The following is an 11,425-nucleotide window of genomic DNA, read 5'->3' on the forward strand; positions in this document are numbered from 1 at the left end:
CAATGCGTAATGATCAAATCTGGGTAATTGGATATCCATCACCTAAAACATTTATCATCTCTTTGTATTGGGAATATTCCAAATCCACTCCTATTTTGAACTATGCAATAAATTATTAACTAAAATCACTCTATTGTGCTACTGGAGACTAGATCTTATTCTTCTATCTAACTGTACTTTTGTATCCATTAACCAACCCCTATTTATCTCCACCTCCCCATTAGCCTTGCCAGCCTCTGATTGGCGTCATTCGACTCTATTTCTTCATAAGGGAAATGTTTTTAGTTCCCACCTGAGTGAGAACATGCAACATTTGTGTATGTGTGGCTTATGTCACTTAACATAATGTCCTGTAGTTCCATCCACGTCATTGCTAATGACATAATTTCATTCTTTTTATGGCTGAATAGTATTTCTTTGTGTATATGTACCATATTTTCTTTTTCTTTTTTTTTTGAGACAGTCTCACTCTGTTGCCCAGGCTGGAGTGCAGTGGCATGCACGATCTTGGCTCACTGTAACCTCTGCCTCCTCGGTCCAAGTGATTCTCCTGTCTCAGTCTCCCAAGTAGCTGAGATTACAGGTGCACAACACCATGCCCAGCTAATTTTTGTATTTTTAGTAGAGATGGGGTTTCACCTTGTTGGCCAGGCTGGTCTCAAACTCCTGACTTCAGGTGGTTTGCCTGCCTCAGCCTCCTAAAGTGCTGGAATTACAGGCGTGAGCCACCGCGCCTGGCCAATTGTGTATATGTACCATATTTTCTTTTTCTTTTTTTTTTTTTTTTGAGACAGTCTCACTCTATTGCCCAGGCTGGAGTGCAGTGGCATGATCTTGGCTCACTGTAACCTCTGCCTCCTGGGTCCAAGTGATTCTCCTGCCTCAGTCTCCCAAGTAGCTGAGATTACAGGTGCACGACACCATGCCCAGCTAATTTTTGTATTTTCAGTAGAGACGGGGTTTTGCCATGTTGGCCAGGCTGATTGGCTCAGACTCCTGGCCTTAGGTGATTTGCCCGCCTCAGCCTCCCAAAGTGCTGGAATTACAGGCGAGAGCCACCACGCCTTGCCAATTGTGTATATGTACCATATTTACTTTATCCATTCATCCATTGATGGACAGATTGATTCTGTATCTTGGCTATTGTGAACAGTGCTGCAATAAACATGGGGGTGCAGGTATCTCTTTGACACACTGATTTGCTTTCTTTATATTGTGTGTTTGTTTTAATGTCTTGTGCATATATAACTGGCAATCAAACCAATAAGTTCACAGATAAAAGTTATAAGACGTGAGTTGACTTAACACAGATGCTGAGTTAGAAATAGCCCTGGTGACAAGCAGAACATGGCAGCTGAAGTCTGAGAAGCACATTCGAGGCCTCACTGTTGGACACAGCTCCCTCTGACGAGGTCGAGACCCGAGACTGAAGCCAGATGACATACCGCTCTGTGTTGGTGCAGGGAGTATTTAATGTTCTGGGTTTTTTTTGGTCCAGCTTAGCAGTTTTAGGAAACACTCAGATTCAGCTCTGGTTGGAACTGCTCAGCTTAAGTGTTTTGATTAGTTTTTTTTGTGCACAGCTCAAGAACATGGGGCTGGTTTGCTCTTCAGAAAACAAGCACGATGTGTGTGGACCCAGGGTTTGGCAGTTAGCTGGCTATGAAGGGCATGAATTTCTGGCCTCCCATGGGTGTTTATTTCTCCCTCCTCTCTCTTCTCCGGCCAGCATGGCTGCGCCTTCTTGGTGGACGAGGTCCAGACCGGAGGAGGCTGCACGGGCAAGTTCTGGGCCCATGAGCACTGGGGCCTGGATGACCCAGCAGACGTGATGTCCTTCAGCAAGAAGATGATGATTGGGGGCTTCTTCCACAAGGAGGAGTTCAGGCCTAATGCTGTGAGTTGGAGCCAGCCTTCTCTCTACATCCAGGGCAGAGAAGGGAGCGTCCTCTTCTCCTAACTGTTCCTTTCTCACCATCGAGGAGTTGGGTGGGCACCTACTGGGTCGCAGGTTTTCTAAGTCCCAGTTCTTATCAATGCAATTAGCAGCGGTGTGCCCTCCCAGCTCTCTCTGTAAGGCCAACTCTGGAACAGTCCACCATCAGCCTTTTCCTGTTTTCTCTCTGTGTGCACACACAATAATATCATCGACAGCTGCCGCAGCAGACTGAGCATTTGCTATGTGCCTAGTTCTAAGTATTTCTCATATGCTTTTAATCCTGAGAACAATCTAACCAAGTAGCTGTTATTTTTATCCTCATTTTACTAATGAGGAATCAGGCACAGAGAGGTTAAGTAATTTGTCAAAGGTCACACAGCCTGTTAAGTGACAAAGCCAAGATTCCAACCCAGAGCCCATACTCTTACCCACTACACTGTGTACTGCCATGTGTGCATACAGATTTACACACACACACACAGCCATCAGGGGCCAACGTCCGTTCACCATTCCTACATGTAGTTTCTACCCTCAAGGTTGCCTCATGGTCCAAAATGGCTTCTGATGCTCCAGCCATCACATCTCAATTCTAGGCAGTAGAAAAAAAAAAGAAGGGAAGGACAAAGTGGCCCCTTTCTTGTCTTTAGCAGCCTTCCTAGAAATCTCACATAATATGTCTATTTTCAATATTTGACTAAGACCCAGTCACATGGCCACTTCTAGCCATAAGGGAGGCTGGGAAGGGTGTTTCCGTTAGCTGCATGGCCACCCTAAATCATTCATGGAGGGGTAAAGTGGGTGATCTTTGAGGGTCACTGCCAGCAATCCAGTCCCAACTCCACCTGTAAGTCATGTTTGCCTTAGACAAATCACTTAGCCTCCCAGAACCTCAGCTTCCTCCTGTATAAAATGAGGGTTATAGGAGTTAAGGAACCGACTATCTTGGTTTCCTGGGACTGAGGGATTTCCCAGTGCATGAGACGATTTGGTCCTCCCCATAGCAGTTCCTACCTGCAGGGCTGCTATTGGAAGAATTCAGCAAGATTGGGTGTGTTCTCTTGATAGCCTCTGGTAGAGAAGAATTCAGCGAGATTGGGTGTGTTCCCCTGCTAGCCTCTGGTAGATGCCCACTAGATTAGTTTCTCTCCTCTTCAAGAGAGGAGGAGGGGCGCCTGGGGGAAGTGACTCCTGCAGGGTGTGCATGTGTGTGAACCCTTCCAACACCCGTTCCTCATTCCAGCCCTACCGGATCTTCAACACCTGGCTGGGGGACCCGTCCAAGAACCTGTTGCTGGCTGAGGTCATCAACATCATCAAGCGGGAGGACCTGCTAAATAATGCAGCCCATGCCGGGAAGGCCCTGCTCACAGGACTGCTGGACCTCCAGGTAACACCCCCTCCCCTGCCCCGCCCCCACCACCCATGGCTCCCCGCAGCCTCCGGGGCAACACTGGAGCTCTTCAGCATGGTGTTGTGCCTGCTGTTCCAGCAGTTCGTAATGGGCTGTGCTGCTTCTAGCCTCGGGGACTTTGCACATGCTGTGTCCTCTGCAGGGGATGCCTCCCTATCCCTCCATCCCATTCCAAGCCCTATTCCTGAACACCTGGTTTTCTTTGTTGTTGTTTTTAATTTATTTTTTATTTTTTTAATATTGAGACATGGTCAAGCTCTGTTAGCCAGTCCGGCCTTGAACTCCTGGCCTCAAACGATCCTTCCACCTCAGCCTCCCAAAGTGCTGGGCAGCGCCTGCCGGCACTGGTTATCTTTTTTATTTATTTTATTTTATTTTATTTGTTTATTTATTTATTTTTTGAGGCCAAGTCTTGCTTTGTACCCAGGCTGGAGTGCAGTGGCGCAATCTCAGCTCACTGCAACCGCTGCCTCCTGGGTTCAAGAGATTCTCTGGCCTCAGCCTCCCAAGTAGCTGGGATTACGGGCATGTGCCATTATGCCCTACTAATTTTTTTGTATTTTGAATAGAGACGGGGTTTCACCATGTTGGCCAGGCTGGTCTCGAACTCCCGACCTCAGGTGATCCGCTCGCCTCAGCCTCCCAAAGTGCTGGGATTTCACGAGCATGGGCCACCGCGCCCGGCCCTGGTTATCTTTTGACACCAAATTCAGACATCCCCCCTTTGAGAGTCCCCCAAGCACTCCCTCTCTCACCCCCTCTAGTGTGTTCATTATTCCCGCCTTTGTGCAACCTGTTGCATACTTACCACTTGGCAGCACTGCCCTCCACTGCTGGAGCTGGATTACTCTCTACCCTCAAGGTTTCATCGTGGGCCAAAATGGCTCCTGGAGCTCCAGCCATCGCATCTCAATTCCAGGCAATAGGAAGGAAAAAGAAGGGAAGGACAGAGTGGCCTCCTTCTTGTCTTTAGCAGCCTTCCCAGAAATCTCACATAACACTTCTAACACTTGACTAAGGAGCTGGTCACATGGTCACTCCTAACCGTAAGGAGGTGTGTGGATGTGTGTGTGTGTGAGTGTGGCACGCAGGCCTGAAGGGGTGTCTAAATGGAAGAGACTTTATTCTAAACCATCCCAGGGCCACACTCTGTGGGAGAGGGAGGGGTGTGTTCAAACTGCCAGCTCCCCAGCAATTGACAAGTGCAAGGAACATGCTAGAGTAAGTGCTGGAAGGACTTCTGAGCCTCAGTTTCCTTATCTGTGTAGACCAAAGTGAGCCCTTCTTCACTGGCAGGGGATTCAAGAGTGTGCCCACTGCCAGGCTCAGGGGCTCATGCCTGTAACCCCAGCACTTAGGGAGGCAGAAGCAGGAGGATTGCCTTCAGCTCAACTGAGTTTGAGACCAGCCTGGGCAACATGGTGAGAACCCATCCTCCACAAAAAGAAAGAAACAAATTGTGCACATAAGTGTCTAACACAGTGCCCGCCTCTATCACCCCCAGAATAGGACCATGTCTCCAGTTTCTACCAATGAGCTGCCGTGAAATAAGACTTGCTCCCCCAACTCAGCCCCCAGTACCCTGAAATTATTTGGGGTTTTCCAAGCCCTTGTTTGCTGTCCTTCATATGGACAGCAGAGAGTAAGGTGAAATCAAGGTCCTCCAGACTAGGCACCTGCATTTGTTTCCTTGTCTGCTGTAAAAAAATCACCACAAACTGTGTGGGTTAAAACAAGGATTTATTCTCTCACAGTTTGGAGGCCAGGGTCTGAAATCAAGGTTTCAGCAGAGTTGGCTCCTTCTGGAGGCTCTGGGGGAGAATCTGTTCCATGCCCCTCTCCACCTTCTCGTGGCTGCCGGGAATCCTTCATGTTCCTTGACGTGTGGAGGCTTCACTCTGCTTCTGGCATCACTTGGCGTTCTACCCACTGTGCCTGTGTCTGTCTCCAGATTGTCTTCTTCTTATAAAGATACCAGTCACTGAGCCGGGCGCTGTGGCTCACACCTGTAATCCCAGCACTTTGGGAGGCCAAGGCAGGTGGATCACTTGAGGTCAGGAGTTCGAAACCAGCCTGGCCTACATTGTGAAACCCCGTTTCTACTAAAACTACAAAAAAAAAAAATTAGCCAGGTGTGATGGCAGGTGCCTGTAATCCCAGCTATTTAGGAGGCTGAAGCACAAGAATCTTTGAACCTGGGAGGCAGAGGATGCAGTGAGCCGAGATCGTGCCACTGCACTCCAGCCAGGGCAACAGAGTGAGACTCCATCTCAAAAAAAAAAAAACAAAAAAACAGTCATTGCATTAGGGGCCATTCTAATGCAGGAAGACCTCATTTTAACCTAACTAATTATTTCTGCGAAGTCCTTATTTCCAAATTAGGTCCTAGTCATAGGTTCCAGGTAAACATGAATTTAGGGGGCAGTGGGAGGAAACTATTCAATCCAGTACAGCTCCCAGTCTCAAAGCCCTGAGGGAGGACAGGCATTTCTTCTTCCAGAAGAACCACCTTTCTAGAAGAGCTGACGATGGAGATGGCGAACATCTGTGGAGCATCCGCCAAGTGCCCAGCCCCGGGCTTAGGACTTAACATGTGAACCTTATCTTAAAGTCTCACCACGGCCCCAGTGGGGTCAACAGCATTTAAATCCTTCAGTTTATAGCAGGGTAAACAGAGGCACTTGAGTGGCCCAAGGTTATACAGTGAGAGGGACAGAGCTGGGCTTGGTTGTTGTTGCTGGTGGTGGTGGTGGTTTTTTTTCCTCCACACAACACACATGTGCACAGCTGGGCTTTGAACCCAGGCCTGAATGTCCCCAGAGCTCTTAACCCCCTGGAGGTCCTGCCAGTCCATGCAGAGGCCGAGGCTGGACCATGGGAGGCCTTTGACGAAGCACAGCCATTAAGCCCAGCTGGTACACAGGTGATGGGCTTTGACGCCAGCCTTGTCTCCTCCCACTGCAGGCCCGGTACCCCCAGTTCATCAGCAGGGTGAGAGGACGAGGCACCTTTTGCTCCTTCGATACTCCCGATGATTCCATACGGAATAAGCTCATTTTAATTGCCAGAAACAAAGGTAAGGGGCCAGGAGTGGCTGCTGAGTTTCATGAGCATCCAGTATTTCCTGCTGTAGCTGTCACATGTTGCTAGGTACTCAGCAATATTTTGTGTGGGGGGCAGGTGGTACACAGGTCTGAAAACAGCCTGAATGCTCTTTCTCCAAAGAAGAGAACATTACAAATGGGATTTCTTTATCCATTTATTTACTCAACAAGCGTTCGCTGAGGAGGTGAGTTGTAAGTGGACACTGGAGACAGTTACAGTGATGATGAAGACCATCAGAGCCCCTTCCTTCAGGAAGCATGCAGTGTAGCAGGAAGGCATGGCTTTACACATGGCATTTCACAACCAATCCATTGCAATTTTAAGTCCTGGGAAGGAGAAAACGCAGCTAAGAGAGCAGATAGCTGCAGCAGTTGGTGAGGGTAGGAAATCAGGGCAGGCTCCCTTGAGGAAGTAGCATTTTACCCTAAGTCTTGATGAACAGGGATTGGCTGGGTGAAGAAGGTAAGGAAGAGCATTCTGGGCAGAGGGAAGGGTGCACGCAATGGCCTGAGGTGGGATGGAGCTTACAGAGGTGGTAAAAGGGAAAGAAGGGGGCGTGAAGGCGAATGGTTGGGAGGGGATGAAGCTGGGGGAGGAGAGGCCAGGCCCGGGTCGCATGGGCCTGCAGATCAGGCTTAGCACTCCAGACTTCATCCTAGGAGCTGTGGGAAGCCACTGAGGACATGTGTGGCAGGGCTAAGGGCAGATGCTGTGGTGAGATCAGAGCACGTACTCTATGTCAGGCACATTGTCAGTTCTTCTTGTGCCATCTTACAGAATCCTTGCAGCAGCCTCAGAAGGGCAGGGATAATCAACCTCCATTTTAAAAATGAGAAAACGTGGTCTCAAAGGCATAAACAGGCCGGGTGCAGTAGCTCACGCCTGTAATCCCAGCACTTTGGGAGGCCGACGTGGGCAGATCAGCTGAAGTCAGGAGTTCGAGACCAGCCTGGTCAACAGGGCAAAACCTCATCTCTACTAAAAATACAAAAATTAGCTGGCCATGGTGGCGGCACCTGTAATCCCAGCTACTTGGGAGACTGAGGCAGGAGAATGGCTTCAACCTGGGAGGTGGAGGTTGCAGTGAGTGAGACTGGGTTGCCACTGCACCCCAGCCTGGGTGACAGAGTGAGACTCCATCTCTAAAAAAAAAAAAAAAAAAAAAGGCATAAATAACCTCGACAAGGAAAGGACACCAGCTGTAACTGGTGAAGTCACACTTTAAAATAAGCAGAGCCTGTCCCTCCTCCATAATAGCTCAGCACCTCACACATGCTTCCGACTCAGCCCGTGCTTTTGCAACTTATTTGCTTACCTATTTTATTTTCCCACCCCTCCATGACTTTCTGGAAGGCAAGGACTTTATCTCAGGATTTCTCTATCACCAGACCTAGCTTGGGGCAGCAAAGCAGGCACTCAAAGGAGAGAGGGAGGGAGGAAGGGAAAAAGGAAGGGTGGAGGGAAGGAAAGGAAGAAGAGAATGATAGAGGAGATGAATGAGGGGAGAGAGAAAGGAAATGAAGACTGCATGAGTGGGTGGTAGGAAGGACAGATGGAAGCCTGGGCTTCCATGATGGATGGATGGATGGATGGATGGATGGATGGATGAGCGTCGCCAACAGGCATCACTTTCCCCCCAGCTCTCCCAGCGTGTGACTTTGAGAAACCACGCTCCTCACCTACCTCCTGCCTCTTTCAGGTGTGGTGTTGGGTGGCTGTGGTGACAAATCCATTCGTTTCCGTCCCACGCTGGTCTTCAGGGATCACCACGCTCACCTGTTCCTCAATATTTTCAGTGACATCTTAGCAGACTTCAAGTAAAGAAGCCATTTCCACTACAGTGAGAAAGCCCTGATCCCAACAGTTGTCAAATTGATTAGTTTGCCTAATTCATGTTTTCACTTAAAAGTATCAGAGGTGAATGCACAGTGAAGGGTGATTTGTGGGGAGGGAACATTTTTGGTGGTCTTGGGGGAGGGGAGGGGAGGGGAGGGGAGGGAAGGGCTGGTGTTGATTTTCCTCCCTGCAGAGCCAATGGTGCACATTGGTTTAAGCCCAGAGATACTGCTTGAGCCCTGGACTCATCTTGGGAAGGGCCATGGGAGGTCCTGGCTAGAGTTCTGCCCAACCTTGACCAACCCCAGCAATTTTTCCAAAAGCCAGTCAAGGGCATTATATTTGTTCCTGGGACTGGCAGCTGGGCCTCCTGGGTGCCAGTCCATCTCAAGTGCCATATTCTGTGATCACGGATGTTGGCTCCCCCTCGCCCTATGCAAGCAAACACACTCTCACCTCCTCTCCCAGCCCCCCGGAGCTCTGAGCACGCCCCACGCATGGTGCAGGAGGGACTGGACAGATCTGAGGAAGGCCGTAAAATGGGGACAGGAGGATTCAGCTCAGGCATAAGGGAAGAGGTCCTCTGGCCCCCTGAAGATGAGAATCACTCCTCTCAGTGCACCTGGGGATCCCCCTAAACTGTGAATTCTGCCCTGGACAGGGCTTTGCCCTTGGAGGATCCCCAGGTGGCATCACCCGTGATTCTTACTCGGCATCCTCCATTCCCCAAACTCCCTCCTCCCTGTTAAATGTCAACCTAGACCTGGACCTGGGTGGGAGGAAACTGTAGCCTGAGTGTCCACAGGGACACACGTGAGCCACAGGGCTAGAAGCACAGGCCCGTCACCCCAGGAGGAAAAGCCCAGGGTCTGGGGCAGCAGAGCCATCGCATCATGTTTCCCAGGGCAACTTGAGGTCTGACTTTTGGCTCCCTCGCCCTAAGAGGCTCTTCCTCTCTTTTGCTCATCCACCTTCACGCCACTTCTGAGCTGACCCCTAGGAACAGCTTGGCTGTTCCACCAGAGCAGAGGGAATCATTGCTGGACTGGATTTCTTCTGGAGGGAAGCACCATGAATTAAAGGTGCCAGAGCTCCATGCATGGAAAAGTGGCCCATTGGTTCAACGTGGTTTCCTTGTACTTGATCCTCCTGAAATGAGAGATTTTCCTGAGATGACTGAGTATGGAGATTACCAGGCAGATGATACCGAAATGCTTAACGGGGCTGTGGCTGAGGCTGTAGCATTTCTGCTGGAGGTGAGACACTCTGGGAACTGATTTGACCTCGAATGCTCCTAAAAGAGAACTTGATAGCCTGACAGCAGAGAAGTATTATTTGGTGGGGAGTCTGAGAAAGCCTGGTTTGTATTATCTGTCCAAAAGGAAGCCTCTTCATCTCCCGGTGCCTTGGTTGACTATTTTGGAAATAGGCATATCAAGGTTCCTGATTCAGCACTTTGCTCTTTTAATAACAAATCGTCCAAAGATCTCAAAGTAAGGGTTTTTTTTTTTTAGCTTCCACTCTTCCGCAGACTTGGTCATCGACCTATTTTTGTTGAGGAATGAAAGGCAATGACAAGTTTAACATATACAGATTCGTGAATTCTTGTTCATTTTGCATTCCTGCAGTCAGTGCTAATCCGTCGTTCTTAATCAGGAGTTCTGCCAGGTTTAAGGTCACCTGCACTCCCAGCCAAGTGGTGATGTATGCCTCCCACTCTCTGCAAGGTTTTCCTCATTTTTATATTCATTTATTCATCATTCATTCATTCACCTAACTTTCATTAAATAGCTGCACCATCCCAGGCCCTGTGCGGAGCATCGGGAATACAAAGATGAGATAAAACATTGTCCCTGCCCCCGGGGGCTCACATGCCACTGGAAACAACAGACTCTAACAATTCAAGCAGGCGCCAAGTGCTACGACAGAGGTGTGAATAAAAGCATCAGGAAATCGGATGGAGAACCACCATTCACCCAAGGGTCAGAGGAGGTTTCAAAGAAAAGGTGTCATTGGAGCAGTGTTTTGCAGAATGAGCCAGAGTTCACCAAGCAGGCAAGGCAAGGAAGGGTGTTGCAGAGAGGGAACAGCATATGCAAAGGCATATCAGTTCATGGCATCACATCTTTCACTGGGGAAGCCAGTTTCCACAGGCAGAATCCCAAGGTTCAATAAGGCCTTATTTAGCAAGCAAGCAAAATGCAAACCAAACCATTATTCATTTATTGGCTTAAGTATGCTTTCTCCTGAAAACTTTAGCATTGGGTGCAAATATTCAGTATGGTTCTCGGAGTCCAAAGGGTTTTAAGCCAGGGCACAACCAGAAAATTGGCTCTCTTTGGTAGGGAGAGGGGCTCCAATATTTCGTTCTCTCCCCATGGGGCACTGACAGAGAAATGAAATAGTTTTATCTGGAAAATTCCAGAGTTATTATTTACTCCTTACCAAGGGAAGTTACTTCTTGTAAAAACTTTTAAGCCATTTATCAACAAGTTCTTGTTGACTCAGGGCATAATGAGTTCCTGAGACATCCTCTTTTGGGGGCTGGGGCTTTAGCTAGAAGAATTTCAAGGAAAAGAATTCTCAGCAGAGCTCAAGATTGTAGAAACTCAGCAGAAGCTGGTAAAAACATGGGGAGCCCGGAGGACAGGCTGCTGTCCAGGGCAGAGGCCATGAAGAAGTGCTTCCGTGGCCGACAGTCTGGAAATGAATCCATCATACATTAGTGCCATAGAGTTTAGTAACCGTCCAGCAAGTGTCGTCACCTTTACAGAAAACAAGGTCCAGTAATAGCAAGTCTTACTACATCCTCACTTTTATTATAAATGGGTGTTTTTTTATAATTTTTACTGACGCTCAGTAACCATGCAAAATTGTGTATAGCATTAATGTATCTACATACCTACACCTATCTATCTATATATAAGCTCATGGTAGAAAACCATAGCTAAGTAGCATCGCAGACTTACGCGTACAAAGTGATCTTGTTTACAAGTAATCTGTTGACAGTGCCAATAAATGATAAAAAAAAATTAACATGTCACAATGTAACGGATGACCATATGCACAATTCCATGAATTAAATCTGTTTCCTGTGTCAGTATTCTTAAATAAAATTTATAATTGAAACATGA

The 11,425-nt window shown here is 48.3% G+C and overlaps 1 protein-coding gene and 1 long non-coding RNA gene across 16 annotated transcripts in view; one reads left to right on the forward strand and one right to left on the reverse strand.

The window, feature by feature from the left end:
• The window catches only part of ABAT (4-aminobutyrate aminotransferase), a 161,749-nt gene extending 150,324 nt beyond the window's left edge, over positions 1-11,425 (forward strand). For all 15 annotated transcript variants that reach the window (XM_063796604.1, XM_054668151.2, XM_016929376.4 and 12 more), the window contains 4 exons: positions 1,730-1,897; positions 3,180-3,326; positions 6,315-6,426; positions 8,155-11,425. In XM_063796604.1, coding sequence (XP_063652674.1) covers positions 1,730-1,897; positions 3,180-3,326; positions 6,315-6,426; positions 8,155-8,276 — 549 coding nt within the window. In that variant the 3' untranslated portion in view covers positions 8,277-11,425. The remainder of the gene's footprint in view (positions 1-1,729; positions 1,898-3,179; positions 3,327-6,314; positions 6,427-8,154) is intronic.
• On the reverse strand, positions 5,074-8,226 carry LOC129137271 (uncharacterized). The gene is made up of 2 exons (XR_008539730.1): positions 8,139-8,226; positions 5,074-6,781 (listed from the first exon to the last, which is right to left on the reverse strand). It is a non-coding gene; the product is annotated as an uncharacterized LOC129137271 (long non-coding RNA).

The sequence above is a fragment of the Pan troglodytes genome, chromosome 18 (genome assembly GCF_028858775.2).
Source record: "Pan troglodytes isolate AG18354 chromosome 18, NHGRI_mPanTro3-v2.0_pri, whole genome shotgun sequence".
NCBI lineage: Eukaryota > Metazoa > Chordata > Mammalia > Primates > Hominidae > Pan > Pan troglodytes.